This window comes from Mixophyes fleayi, chromosome 5 (assembly GCF_038048845.1).
Source record: "Mixophyes fleayi isolate aMixFle1 chromosome 5, aMixFle1.hap1, whole genome shotgun sequence".
NCBI lineage: Eukaryota > Metazoa > Chordata > Amphibia > Anura > Limnodynastidae > Mixophyes > Mixophyes fleayi.
The window spans coordinates 16359387-16375488 of record NC_134406.1 but is presented as its reverse complement, the minus strand read 5'-3'; the positions used below and the strand labels follow the sequence as shown (position 1 = coordinate 16375488).

The window sequence follows — 16102 nt, the reverse complement described above, 5'->3', positions numbered from 1 at the left end:
GGATGCAAGTGGCTTAACACACACAAAACATGGACACGTTTGCAACAGCTTTTTTTGTGTCCATTCCCTACTGACTACAGTGTTATATCCTTTCTTGTCCTCATTATGTCCTCATTATGCTTTATTTAGTGCAGTTTATTAGGTGCCACTTAACTGGCAATGACCATTGCTAGTCCAAAATTACTTGTTTTACTTTCATTTGCATGTAGTGTTACTCAGGGGAGGGCTGGCAGACTTTAGCCCTGGGGGGCAAGCACACAGCACATTGTATCCAATATGTGGATGTTATTCTGTCATCGCTAACGTAGAGGTAAGTGAGAAGCATGTAATTGTATCTGTATAGGCTCCCATCCCTCTTCTGTGTAGATGAATCATATTGTAAGCACTAACCGGCAAGATTCATCTCATTAGATTGTGAGCTCCCTCCCCTTTATGTCTCTACAGAGCTATACAGCAATATATAGTTAATAATAGAATTAATAATAGAATCATTTCAATAACCCATCATCATTTTCAGATATAAAACAAAAAATACAAGTCACTTCAACGGTTCCTTTAAACCCCGTTTATTTCATTTATCACTCATACATTTCGCTGTTTTTAATAACAATAAAAAATATTTTATATAATGTTTGAGATAAAAGTCATATTTTAATTTCCAACAATGAACTTAACACAAAAAATTAGTTTAAAAAACAAATAGAGGACTGTGTAGCGCACGACGGAAATCCAGCGTTTCTCTTTCTGCGTTATACAGTTTTATTAAATCTTAAGAAAGGAGAATCTATTTGTTTCCCTTGGAATTGGTCTAATGTAAAAATCAAACGAATAATATATGAACATATTTTAATTTTAGGACTTTAACTAGTGTCTTTAATGGTTTTATGAGATCTGCTTTCAGAGCTCACCGTGCTTACAGTTTCATTGTTGTCTTTCTCTTCTGTAGAATTTCTTTATCTAGAGCTTTTTCTGACAATGTTAATAATCTACATTAGCCCAACATTCCAGGATCGAAACAAGCAACTATGGAGCTTCAGAGACCAGGAGGTATATTTACTAAACTGCAGGTTTGAAAAAGTGGAGATGTTGCCTATAGCAACCAATCAGATTCTAGCTGTCATTTTGTAGAATGTACTAAATAAATGATAACTAGAATTAGATTGGTTGCTATAGGCAACATCTCCACTTTTTTAAACCTGCAGTTTAGTAAATATACCCCCAGGAAGTGAAAGCTGAAAGAACAGGTGGGATACAGTAGGATAGCTGCCAACTGTTCTGATTCTGGTGGGACAGTCATGATTTTGGGTGACTGTTCCACTTTGTACCGTTCTAGAGGCTGGGGCCTGGACTGTGCACTTTTTGTACACACTGCATCCTTATATACTACAATATGGCACTAGCCTTGTCCTCGGTGGGCTGACCATGCCCCCTCTAGTCACACACTCAGGTGGCTGGCCACACCGCCTCTGGTGGGACCCTACCATGACATCCCCCGGTGGGCCCTTCAGACCGACACTGAATATAGATATGAAATGCAGCAGTCACACAATTCAGGAACAGTAGACGGCTACACTTGGGTCTCTTTGTAAAATATGCATATGTGTTTAGATGATAAATACACTTATCTGTCAGCGCAGTATCAACAACAAGGTAGAGGGAGAGCCGGTTTCCGCAGCAGACTTTGATTGCTGTCCTTCCAGCTCACATACCATTCACCAAGGTCAGAACTCTCCCTCTCTGGCCATGGGCTCGTGTTACACTCCAATGCTGATAGGCTGCAGTTAAAACATATCCCACGTCCAGAGCAGAGGTACAATCTCTCTAGTCTCTGACGCTCTCACGGTATCACGTGTTCTTCAATCATCAACGGTGTAATCTCTCCTCTTCTCTGCTCAGCACTCCACCTTGGCATATAAAGGGTCTCCTAAACTCTCTACCTTTCTCCCTCAGACTCTCTCCTGAATCACTGTGGCAGGGACTCTCCAGCATTCAAATCTGTCTCTATTGCTGTGCCCTCTACCAGCTCTCTTTGGTGCACTCTGCCGGGCTTCCCTCCGTGCCGGTGGTAACTTCCTTTTATTTTCAGTCCTCTTCCCTCACTCCCCCCAATCTCCAGCCCTCAATGCACCCTCTATATCGCCATTTTTATGTAGCCCTGCTGCATTGCTGACTACCAGAGATACAGCGGTCTCCAACTCATGCACCAATGAGCCAACGCACTTTTAGCCCTGCCCCTACTGCACAATAACATGATGGGTGGGGCCAAAATGAAGTGAATTTCCCCTCCCCCATCTTAGTTGTAACATCACCTCCTCCCTTCTGGGATCTCTGGGAGGGAATTTACATAAAGTTGTAAGTATGCTCTTACTCTAAATCGTTCCTCACATTTTAAATCTGCCCCCCCCCCCCCTGCAGTGCAACACGATTTTGCAAAGGTGCAAAAATTGTACCTCCTAGCTGCTTTACTCCTAACCTATATTAGGCCTATAGTTAGTGCAACCCCAGTAATTTTCACCATGCCATTAAGATTTATAGTAACATCTAATAGGTGTCATCTATTTCAAGCACTAAATGATTTTGTAATTTTTATCTGTTAGCAACTAACAATCATACGCATCTATTTTCATAGATCTATTAATGCTGCCTAGACTGTCAGTTTCAAGTCTCCCCTTCTTTTCACTTAGCCTCCCACCTACTAGGGGTTGTTCTACTGATAGGGAATGGTGGAGACAAGTGCCAATCTGTCATGTTACCATTATACAATACCTTCCTCATTGGCTTCAGGGAGATCCCGGGGCCCCGTCCCCCTAAACCATTGTCACAAGTTTGGCCAATTACAGCAGGGGGCGGTGCTAAGATGATGCCATATTTGCGACATTAAGCCCCCCCCTCAACTTATCTATTGCGGGGGCGAGAACCGGGAGGTTGCCCTGCTCTCCCGAGAGCCCGGGACATCTACCAAAAATGCGGGAGTCTCCCAGACATTCCGGGAGAGTAGGCAACTATGCGTCAAAGAAAAGCAGCGAATGAATCTCTAGAGACTGAAGTGTCTTTTACATTTCTGTCTCCATTACTGAAGTCATGTTGTCTTACCTGTCAGTCTTTGATTAAATCTTGGTCTCCATGAAAATGGCCACCTCCATAGGCATCAATACATGGACATAGGACACAATTTCTGAACTGTGTCATCGTGTCACAGATGGCGAAGCCAACCATGTCTTGTACTGGCTCAGCATCAGGGAGAATGCCAGACGCTTCAGGGAGTGAGGGAGATCACCCCTATTTCAGGGACTCTCCCTGACATTCAGGGAGAGCTGGCAAGTATGATTTCAACATTCAACATTTTAATAAATAAATAAAATAAAACACATCCTTCCTCTGCCTGGAGCAGATTGTGTTATTCGCTGATTTAGTGAAATAAAAACATAACTTGGCAACTTTTTTTAGTTTGACGAAGACCTAATTATATTTTTCCTTCATAAGTTTCCACACCACTATCACAAGATAAATTAGTCATATTCAAGATTGCTTCTTTTTAGACACAATGATATTTAGCAATGTACTTTTATTCGATGTGCACATGACTGAACCAGCTAATTAATTGTCATATCATTTAAAGGATACACACGACACACACTGCCACAAACCCATCCATTCAGCACATTTTTACACTCGCTTTTCAATATTGACAATCCTGTATTTCAGTTTTATAGCTATTTCATTTTAGAGCCAACTTTGCCTACTCTCTAATTAATTGCTAGTGTTATTAATTACACATATACCTGAATTTTTCCATTAAGAGGTATACTCGAGACACTGAGGGTTTTATTCATTTTACTAATCGCCCACAGAATGCCCAGGCATACAATTAGCTCGTAAGTGAAATAGATGTATCATGTAAATATTTCTCAATGAAACGGTGAAATGAGAGTGGATACAAGCTGCACTGATTGGAGGGTTTTGTCCTCATACACCTTATGCAAATTAGCTTGGTCAGTCACATGAAAATAAAGAAACTAGATATCACTAAAGAGGAAAATCTATGACTGATGCAAAGTTGAGAATATACAGATCACACTACGGGAACAATCCATTAACCAAACTTAATTATTTGGTGCCTAAAACACTGAATGAGTGACATTATGCACCCTGGGGATTTAAATTAAATGCACACCTCTTACACATTGGCTGAGAAAGGGGAAGAGGGGGTTTGTTGAATAATTAAAATTAATCTGACAACACCCTGCGTGCTTCTTAAATTCTGTTCTGATGATGCTGCTCTGTCAGTGATAGGCTGGCAACCAGGCGCTGGTGTACGCCAATACAGGGGAGCAGCCGCACGCAGCAGCACTGAGACTGATTTAACCCTCCCCTGACTGTCTCCGCTCCCGATGGTGGTGGCAGCGATGGGATTCCTAAAGCGGCTAGTGCCCCTGCACTGACCCTGTCCACCGCCATATTCCAACTTGAAAAAAGGGGCCATCTCAACAACATTCTGGGCCCCCGAGCAAAAGCAGTTTACTGGGGCACGTACCTACTCAAGCACTTACAGGAACGGAAATGTAAATTATCGATAAAATTAAGTTTATATTTATTGTTATCCGCAAAAAAAGTCAGTGCTTAAACATTAAAAAAAAAAACATGCTTTACTACAGGGATTAATCCACATAAACGTTTTTTGATGGCTATTTCCCCCCCTTCACCCTGCTTCTGGTCTGCCCCTTTTTCACACACTATGCCCTCCATTATGCTCCTCTTTGTCCCCTTCGTCATTCTTCTGGCCTCCCCCCACCCCTGTATCAAATACTATGACTGTGCCCTCCATTATTCTCCTATTTACCTCCCTTCTATCACTTTCTTCTCTTCTTTTATTTCTTTTCTGTTTCCTCTCTTCCTCGCTTGCTTGTCCGTTGTGTTGTCGCTCCTCTCGGTGTGCTCCTCACTGAAAATGTCGTGCGTGATGACGTCACTCCCGAAATTCAGTGCCAGCGCAGCAGAGAGGAGGGGAAGAGGGAGGGAACCGGATCGGCACCTCTTGACCGTACAAAGGTAAGGGTTTTTTTGTTTTTTTTAATTACTTCAGAGCCCCGGCTATGAGACCCCTATGCATGTGGGGCCCCCGGGCAGTTGCCCAGCGTGCCCAATGGGAAAGACACTCCTGCTTGAGAATACCGGCATCTCGATTACGATCGCATAGATCACCACCCAGTAAAGTTTCAAATAGTATAAGAAGATGTAAGGTCAACAGCCCACCACGGGGGCATAAGAAGTAGTCGTTGGGCCCAATAACAAAAGTATTTAAAGAGCTCCCATTCTTCAGCCAATTTCTAAATTCAAAAAGCACAGAAGGAAAATATAAATGGTGTTTGTATTAGAATGTATATGCCCTAAAAGATAAATAATCACTATTAGAACTAACGGGCCCTCAGAGACCACCTAATGAGACTTTTGGCAGAAAAATCACCAAAACATTTCCCCACATTTTGGTGCCTATTTCTATCTGCCTCACACGTTACATAATGATCATCTCTGTTCAGCCTAAGGGGTGTTTACATCAGTATGTGGAGCAACAGAGGCTTCATCCAGCAAACCATATTCTCCAAGACTTTTTATCGCACCTGACTTTTTACTTACCATGAAGATCGTCCACGATGAGGGAGTTAAACACCCCATTCCATAGTGTGTTTATACGATCAATCAATCTTTCAGGGTAAGACGTCAAACAGAACATTAACTGAGAATAAGAAAGAGAAAGGTTGCCGTACTGATAGGAGGTGAACCAGACCAAGCAGCCCGAACAGCACACTGATTATCTCCTCCGCACAGTAGGTGACCAAATAATTCACCGTACGCATGACAAACCTTTTACATGATGACATATCTGAACCTTCGTGTGTTCCAAGAACCTCAAGGCCTTTGTTAGATCACCCTGGAGATTGGACTAGACTGTATATGGAGTATGTGTTGGCTGCTTAGCTACTGTGTTTAGTTCAAAGTGTGTTAGTTACAAGTGTATTAAGAGTGATAAACCATAATTCAGAGTTATACTGGAGTTCATATTATTTATCTCTATATCTGACCATGATAAGTGACTAATATCTCCATCCTTACTTTCATCAATGTGTAGTTATCCATACCTTATTTGCACCAGTATCTGAACTGAATTACGAAAGCGCAATTTTACTTCTTAATACAAGGTGTGCTGTCCTTTCACTGTCTGCTTAGCCCTTGTTGAGGGAGGGTATTGGGGGTTGATTGAAGTCACTGATCACACGTGTCTGTTAACCATACGGTGTGTATGGGCTGCTTAGCTAGTGTGTTAGTTACATTTGTATTAAGAGTGATATGGCATGATCCAGCGTTATAGCGTTATAACAGACGGCAATAAGGAGAGCAGTGGTATCATCTGATACCACTGATACAGGAGGACAAAATCCAACACTCCAGTGAAATCCATGAATCCAGTTACCTTAAACCTCAAGCACCTGCTAGCACTGCTGATAAGATCACTTCTGATTTAATGAACCATTTGAAAACTTTGACAGTCAGCTAATTTCTCAGTATGTCTAATCTGTTACTCTGTATTACCATGTTGTTTTTTTATATAGAAACTAAAAATTATATATATATATATATATATTATTTATTTTTTTAAAGGAAGGGACCTGTTACATGTGACCGGGCCCTTCTCCACCACCAGCACCTTATTGTATGTGTCACACTAATTAGCTCTGATCCGTCGTGTCTCTTCTGGCTCCTTGTCAACGGCCGAGTGTGAGTGTGGGGTCAGAGGCTTTCACTGTATGACCGCTGACACTGCACAGAACCTGCTCAGAGGGGAAGGAAACTATGTTGCTCTCTAAGCAGCAGGAGACGGCCGGCCCAGTGATGAGGTGTGTGTTTGGGTTGCATTGCTGTATGTGGGGGTGGTGGGGTTATTACTGTAGTATGGGGTGATGGTGGTATTGCTGTAGTGTGGGGGTGGTGGTTGTGATATTGCTGTAGTATGGGGTGATGGTGATATTGCTGTAGTGTGGTGGTGGTATTACCATAGTAGGGGGTGGTGATGGTGATATTGCTGTGGTGGCCCAGCAATGCCTCTTGGGGTGGTCCTCATGGGGGGATGGGATACTACATTGGAGGCCGGAGCCTTGAGAGTATAGTGTGAATTAAGCTGATTTTAATTTGTTTCCTACCACACTGGTGTGTGTCTGTCCTTTTACGAAGACCCAAGTCCCAGACCCTGACAGTAGATCGATGAATGCGGAGTCCACTGAATTGAAGAGTCTAAGTAAGATAAACGAGTCCCTGCTTCTCTGGGTTTGTTCAGTGAACAGGTCCGGCCTCCTCTCAGGTGGTGTTGGTTCAGCTCAGTCTGCAGTAGAGCTCCGATGGGGATTAGTCTGACTTAGAAGTGGATATTGGGGCAGTTCCCTTCCAACTTTCGTTATGAAGGTGCACTGTAGCGGAGCTCAGGGGCCTGCCAGCCACCCCTGTGAGGAGCGCCTGTTAGAAACCTATGGGGGTGTCTGTATAGTCTGTGCCCATAATTGAGTTGCTCCATTGTGCTATAGGTACTGGATGGCAGCAGTAGAGAAGGGGTCTTTGCGGTAGATGTAATAAACCAATTTGCACCCCCTGCATTATAAATAGAAGCTTATAGTATATCTCTACCACCCTCTTAATCTCCCCAGGTTACCCTATTACCACCCTCTACACAGCTAACACAAGACAACAACCCTCTGACCAACATAGTTGTGTGACTGATCACTAAATACTTTGTAACCTTTCTCGCTGGACAAATATACAATATAATGTAGCACTTACCCTTGTGTATCAAACCATTGTCCCATAGATTGTAGGCTTGCGAGCAGGGTCCTCTTACCTCTCTGTATGTATGTATGTATCACCCAGTATTGTTTTATTACGGTTTGTTCCTAATTGTAAAGTGCTATGGAATCTGCTGGCGCTATATAAATAAATGTTGATAATGATGATATATTAGTTGCTCTACTTGGATTTAGTTAAATCTAAAAATATTTGTTAGGGATGATGGGCCCTTCTTGACTACATACTGACACTGTAATCAAATTTTTTTTTTTACAAAATACCTCAGAATTGCATTGCTCAGAAGCCCTCCAAATAATATACCCACAAGAAAAGTCAGGTTCTCAGGTCTCCACTTCCCTGGTTCTCATTTTGTTCTTTTTTTTTTATATATTTTTAAGTATAGATACCTGCGCTTTGCCAATCTTACAGCACACACTTGGTACATAATTATAAGAGATTGTGTCTACCAAGTACTGAACTAAGTTCCTTTAGCACACATAGGTGTAAGCCATCAGGGTCAGACTTTATCTTTCTTATTTCTGTTTAGGCATATCTACACCTTCTCCTGTGTTAGACAAGTAACATTTAATGGTGCGAGTTAGGTACTGTTAAACAACTAGTTTACCAGATAACAACTCTTATTTTGTATGTGTCCTATTTAATAATCATTTAGTAGCCCAATAATATTGTTTGCATTTTATTCATGGGAGAATTCTGAAATGTAATCTAACTGAACTTGTTATAATACTGTTATATCGCTCTCATCTTTCTTTTTCCCAACGGGTGAGCATAAGGCATACACACACAGACATGATTAGGTTTAGGAACTTAACACTCCGTATCAAAGGGGATTAAACACAAGAGAACGCTGAAAGTGCAAAAGTAACAACATAAGCCAAAACAGACTTGTACACACATCAATGTGAACGTAAACACTTGTCAGAAATGACGATGATGCTGCATTCTAAAGCACTAACCCTGCATTACAAATACATTGGGGCACATAGAACTACTCATGCTACATGTGATATTGTCGCAGAGGAATCTGAAGGACCATGATCCCTATCAGGACAAGTTTATTGAATTTGATAGCATTTTCTTTTTTTTTTTGCATTTTAAACGCTCTTCGCAACCTATTAACTTATAGTGCTGTATGGGATGTGAACTATAGATTAGGGGAAGAAGTGTTCAGCACTTATCCTGGATTCTTTCAGATGCCCTAGAGAAAAGGTTTAACAAGAGAAGTAAAATACATTCCTTTACTGTTCAAACTTCCGAAACATCAGAGAATAATACAGAAACACACACAATGCATTCATTTACTTTATAAATTGCAAAATTTAATGACTTTCGCAGCTTTCAAAAATAGTTGTAAGAAAATATTTAGATTTAAATAGAGAAAAACAATATGATTGCTAGAAAAACTTCAATATGAATATCTACACAGATGTGTTATTCTTTTTTTTGCAGAGCTACATTCCAACAAGGAAGATACACCAGTGCTCACTTACCGACAGCAATGAACTGCAGTTTGCATTGAATCACAACAGCCAATCAGTTAGCTTGTACCTGTTTAGTGCAAGTCATATAATAAAAGCAAGCATCTGATTGGCTGCTATACTTTAATGCACCTAAGTGCGAGGTCAGTAAATGAATCCTGGTGTGCACAAAAATTAGAAAGTGCCATCTACTTAGAACTAGAGGCCTATGTACCAAAGCACTTAAAACATCTCAGTTTCACTTCTCAAGAGCAAAAGGAAGGTGTCACCTACACAATGAAGGCAAACATTTTGTGGGCTAAACCAGTAAGAGTATATAGCCTATCGATTCAGAAGGCAACAGTGAAGTGTCGGCTATCAATGCTTCCGCGTGAAAAGATAGGCCACCCTCAGCACCAATGCATTCTGGGTGTTCTAGGCAACCCCCGAAGCCTCGTGCACCACCGACTTGCCTTTCCCCAGGCACGGCCCCTCCCCCTTGTCTAGTATGGCTCTGGGCTATGACATCATAGCCTAGTGCCACACCCCCAGCCCATCACAAACATGGAGGAACAGCACAGGTAAGCATTGGGACACCGCCGTGACAATAGACACTGGATGAGTGACATTATGTCTGTGTTTTAGGTGCCCCCTAAACCCTGGCTCCATACGCAACTGTCTAAGTTGGCGACAGGGGCTCTTTAAAAGGTTTACCCATTGCCCTTACGCAATGGATTCAGTCAATCCCTTCACTAGGAACTAGTGACATCACGGAGATGTGAAGGGACAGGCTGCAGCCTCATGACTATTGGTTCAGCCCACTAAATGACTGCTGTGTAACAGCAGTGGGTACATTTTAAACAATGTTGTATAAAAAAACAGAAGATAGTGAGGGGCGTTGTTCAGTTTAAAGTTTGCCATAATCATAATCCAGGATCATACCCAAAACATGCGAGACTTAATTAACTTTACAAGACGAGCAGTCTGTTTTGTCATCAGTCTTTCTGATGTGCAATTAGGGCTTAAAGAGCGTCACCAAAACAAGGCTTTGAGTTGGCGTTTACATTCCACTATTATACTTCATCCATTAGACAGACGAAAACAAGATTCAGCAGTACAGATATTGGTCAACTAAAGCTTCCATCAGGCTAGGTCAAATCAGATACGGACGGTCTTTATTCTAGGAAAATAAACAAATTCTGTCCTGGGAGAAGGATCGGACTTTTAAAACCGCTGGCCGATAGCAGCTGCGTTTAGACACCACGCACATTCCGTGTGTACAGGGAGATATCTCGGTCATATGTGCTGATGGATTATCTGCCAATAACGTTGCATCTTCCATATGTTGTATAAAAAGTGCAGCACATTTTGCATACCGAGATCCTATATGATTTTAAAACGGGTTTTCCCACTTTTCTTTAATACTTTTGTTCCATTGTCTTGTACATGTCCTCCGGCAGCTTCTGAAGACATACATTGCATTTTTCTAGCAGCCTCTACACTATCCGGACGTGTCTTTCAAACAGATATATTCCTGATTCATATGTACACAACAGAAGCTGATCTCTGCCTACTATGAAGACCAGCACAACTGTGTCATATAACAAGATTAGAAAACCCTGGCTTATAGATTAGTACAGGACTAAAAAAAGAAAAAAAGGACAGACAGGAACCACAGAGATAAAACAATGTGTCTGAAAAAGTTGCAGGAGGGGACATACAAGAGGTTAGATTAAAAGGATGAGAAGGTTAGAGCTCATTTTAAAAGGATAGAAAAACTGACATTCCCACCCTCTATGCGGTGCCTCCTGTCTAACTATCCCGTCTCTCCTGTGTATGAAAAAAATAATGCAAGCAAAAGATATAAATCTTTTATCCAATCAGCTTCAGATATATATGTGATCCAATCAGCTACAGCTTTTACTACACACACACCTACTTTTGACACCAAATTAAATTTGTATCTAGGACTCCATATCCGGCAGAAATAAATATGATAAACCAATAAATTAAATCTTGTTATTTTGTATGAGGATTGAGCATTCTGTGCCCCTTCACCTTCCCCACAGATGCTGGAGCTGTAGGATCCTTCTACTTTAATCACAGACTGTTCCTGGTGTCTCTTTTACTTGTCTGTACAAGACAGCGTTTCCCACACCTGGTCCCCAGGGACCTCTAACAGTGCAGGTTTTCCATATCTCATTGTAACAGATCCACAGGTGGTATAATTATTTCACTTGTGACCTGGAAAACCTGCTCTGTTAGTGCTCCCTGAGGACTGGGTATGGGAAACACTGATATAAGAAGTATAGACTTTAAGCATAAGCAGAGTACAAGGAACAGTTAGGAAGGAAGTGGGTGAAATCAGGACATGTACTCTTATTGGGCACAGCAAAACCTTCTTGTTGCATAGTTATCTTATATTCATGTCAACAGCCCTGGGATGGGTATACCCAATAATTGGTGACAGTTGAGTATCTATGCCCAATAACATGTCATGTTTATTGAACACATTCTTTTCTCCCCAGATTATCTAAACAAGGCCACGATTGTGGCTTTCAAGACATATTAATATGGTTATAAAGTTGCAAATTAATGGCTCTTTACTAATGACCTTTTCATTTCCTATAGACCTCGGTTGTCATGGTTACCACAGAGCAGTAAGATGCCCAGCAAATGATACCAGGCTCTAGTAAAATAAAATATTACACGTGACAATTGCAAATAAAACATTCACAAGTCTTTGCATAATTTTTGATTAACGCCATTTGCCAACACTAGAACTATATTCTGTATTCATCATCAGAAACTATCCTAGAACATAGGACTTCCAACCCATATATTCTATATCAGAGTTTCCCAAGCCAGTCCTCAGGGACTCCTAACAGGTTTTCCATATCTCCTTTCTGGAGTACAGGTGTATTCATTACTGACTGACACATTGTAACAGATCCACAGGTGGTATAATTATTTCACCAGTCATCTGGAAAACCTGCACTGTTAGGTGGTCCTGAGGACTGGGTTTGTGAAACACTGATCTACAGAAACTCCCTTCTTGAGCACTGGTAGCCACTGTGCACTCTGGCTAGTAACTTTCTTGCATGGATAGCCTTATTATTGGTCATTTGCAGATAAAGGACAGGAGTTGACTATTTGCAAACCAAAGTGCAATAGTTATTGCTGTTTTTATGCCTCCCTTCCCCTTAAAATGTTTCTCAACTATACAAAATCACCTTCACCGAGTTTACCCAGGAGATTTGGATAGTTCTGGAGGAATCTGACAACAATACATTAAATTATAAATAAAACTCAACAAAAAAGACATTTTCTTGCAGCGATCATCACAGGATACATAACAGACATTGAGAAGTACTAATGCTTTGATACAGAGTCTCAGCTAGACCTTAAGCAACCTGTAATAGTCCTTTACCTGTGCCAGGAAGCCCACCATCCATCCCCCAGACATATCAGCCAGCTGCTCAAGCAGAAACGCTTTAACACCTTGTAGACCAAGATCTCTGCCAAGCTTCAACATGGCAGGGAAAGTGCAGCCACATTTTCATTAACGTTTCATCGTCTTTATAATGTTTACCAGATCTCAGATGACAAAAATAAAATGATCCCCTCCCCCCACTCTCAGCACAGCAGTCACATCCTAAAATTAAAGAGTACAAATCATTTTTATGAGCACAAAATGTGACCATTATGCAAACATTAGCGCCAGGAGGACACATCTTATATAATGAAAACTTCACAGCTGCACACCTTGACGTTACAGATATTAAACAAGATTCTGGGTTTTGGAATAAAATATAAAATTAAAGCAGAATTTCATTTTTTTTTTATGGTAGAGGAAAACGATTGGCTGTAGTAAAGAAAAAAAAAAGTATGAAGAGTTAATCCTATATTAGAGAATGATTCAATAGTGTGTAAGCAATATATTAAAAAAAATTGCTTAGGAGACTCCAAAAAATGTGAAATCAAGATATAGCTCTTATCAGCAAGTTAAATAAAATAAAACAAATGACACAAAAAGAAATATAGAATATGATTGTTTCTCCAGGAATATAAAATGATCAAAATAGTTGAACCTATTAAATTTGCTCCAAATATGTAAACCAGTCTCTGCATTAAACCTCATAGAGGAGGGCTCGACCAGTGAAAGGGTTAAATCGAAGCTGAACTAATCAGCTTTCCCTTCACATGCTATTTGAATAAAACTGCACTGAAACGGCCCAAAGGGCTTATAACAGCTCAATTTCGCAGCTTTCAGTTCTAATCCATCAGTTAGCATTGTGATCAGTCCTGACCTCATCTTCAGCGTGTAGATGGTTGGAGAGCTCCTGGAGCATAGCTGCTTTACCGATCTGATCGTTCCTTCTCTTCTCCATGATCAGATCTTCCAAGCTCTGGAACTCCAACGTGTGGCTCTTCTTCTCTGAGAGCTGGATCCTCAGCCTGTAGGGCTGTTTCCCTATCCTGATCTCCCCACCTATCTTGAACTCCCTCTTTCCATACCTGCACCAAGCAGCAAAACACTCAGAGTTTCTCCAGCTCAGCTCCTGGTCCTTGGCCCCTACTTGCTCCATGGCGTTCTGCACCACCATCTCAGGGCTGAGGGGCTTGTATTTGTACTGCTCGTTGACTATTCTGCCCCTCCTGCCCTGACTGGCATCAGTCATAAAGCTGTTGGTGATCTCCAGTCTGTATAGATGGACCACTTGGAAGTCACCCACGTACACCACCCAGTGGGGATACTGGTTCTTGGCTACAAACTCCACAAGGTCCCCAGGCTTGCATTTGTTCAATAGGTTCTCCGGGGAGTATGTGCTCAGCTGTTCCCCAGCCCCAAAGCCTTTCTCATAAATACACTCCTCTCTGTAATATACAAAACACTCCACTTCATTGCAGTGGTCGTACTGCAGATCCTCCTGCAAAGACCCTTGTTTGTCAGGGTCCTGTCCGGTGTCTTCTAAGTCATCATCATCAGCAGAGAAGATGTAGGAGACTCCAATCCTAGGTCCATCATCCTTATCCACACCTGTAGGATCCGCAGTAGGAACTTCTTTGTAACTTAGATGAGTCAGTTTCTCCACCTGGTTTCCCATCTCCCTGCAAAACAAAAGAGAGAGAGAGACCCATCAGAGTTCAGCTCCCACCTGTTGGATGCTAGGCAGCAGCTACGTAGCAAGGTGCTGTGTAACTTGAGGTGTGCAGGAGAGAGAGAGCGCACACCCTAGGGAGAGGATAGGCTGCTTTCATTTTCAAGCACACATTTGCAAGTGGTTTAACCTCTTCCTTGCTCTATGGCAGCTACTGAACACAGCTGAATAAAACCCAATAGAAAAAATTTAATAAATAAAGCAGAACAATAATAAATAAAAATGAACAAGTTTAATGGAAACGCGTCCAAGGCGCACGGGAGCGCAGGTGCCAATAGCGCTGGGGCAGTTGCGCACAGGACAAACTTACCATGCAGCAGCGCTAGGCACGATAATCTCTCCCAAAAGCCTCCGTAGATGATACTAGCTGAGTCCTGGTACGGGGAGACACCATGGATCATGTTGTGTGTCTGTACGGTGGGCTGTGCCGGAGTGAGACAACCGCACCTACGGCTGAGCCACCAGCTCTGTGCAGCGCTCCAGATCCGGCTGAGCCCTCAACATTTAAAGACACAGTGCAGTGTGTTGTCTGCCAGGGCTTCCTGTATCATGCTTCCCTTCAGCACACTGCCCCCTCCCTCTCAGTGTATCTGAGACTACTAAACGGATGACAGGTTAACTCCTTCTCTCCCCCTCCTACATTGTGCACAGCTCCCACATTGTCATTTTGCAAGAAAAGTTGAGTTTTTGATTGTATCTTGTAGTGTAGCAGGTGCAGAGAAGCACCATCCAGGTGTGTTAGGCTGAATATCAGGCAGATTAGTTTTTTTGGAAGTTTTGCCAGATTCCATAAGTCACAACCTGTCCTGTCTTGTTTTTATTTCATACCTCGGTATCAATACTTGAGCTCTTTCCAGCCGCCGGTTCTATGGGGAAAAGCTCCTATTAATTGAAATGTGGGAACACTCTGCTGCAGTGTTCACATGCAATTTTAAACCACTTATGAAGTGACTGTAAATCGCTTTTAACCATTAATTGCTATCAGGTGGGGGGGTTGGTTGGAATCTATATACAGCACAGTTTAAATCAGATCGTCCAACACGACCCATTCTGTCCTGTACAAAGTGCTCTCGAACTACCAAGATCATTTGCTGCTGTCGTTACCTGGGCTGAATTAATGTAATCGATGTCCAAGTAAAAGCAATCTCATCAATTAATGGAATCAACACAGGAAACTGCAACAGTAAATGAATTGGGAACTTCTAGAGAAGAGCAATCAGCAGTGGGTGGAGGAGGTTATGTTACAAGTTGTTCATAATGTTACCTGAAGTAGGGAAGTGTAAGAGAATGACCTTGTGTGTGTGTGTGTGTCTGTGTGTGTTTTCCTACACAGGCGGGGTCACAGGACTTGGCTCCTGTTTGCATATTGTTATCCTGTGTAATTCATTCACATGAAACAATCAGAATGACTGTATCTGCTCCTGGCTGTGTGTAGAGTGCAACCAACCAAAAACTGACCCATACAAGTAACACTGCATATAAGGCAGGGAGGGCATACAGGGGATATACTAATTTGTGGCAAACATCAGTGTTGTGGAAAATATTAAAGGAAAAGTACACCTTTATGGCATTTATTTTGTGTTAACTGTGGAATATAGACCCAAAGGGTCTTTTTTTTACAAGTATACATCT

The 16102-nt window shown here is 41.8% G+C and overlaps 1 protein-coding gene across 1 annotated transcript; it reads right to left on the bottom strand.

Annotated features, from left to right (window-relative positions):
* Positions 1-9144: 9144 nt before the first annotated feature.
* Positions 9145-15662, bottom strand: LRATD2 (LRAT domain containing 2). Its single transcript, XM_075211714.1, has 2 exons — positions 14781-15662; positions 9145-14420 (listed from the first exon to the last, which is right to left on the bottom strand). The coding sequence occupies exon 2, from the start codon at positions 14414-14416 to the stop codon at positions 13592-13594; it is 825 nt and encodes a 274-aa protein (XP_075067815.1). The 5' UTR covers positions 14417-14420; positions 14781-15662; the 3' UTR covers positions 9145-13591.
* Positions 15663-16102: the final 440 nt, after the last annotated feature.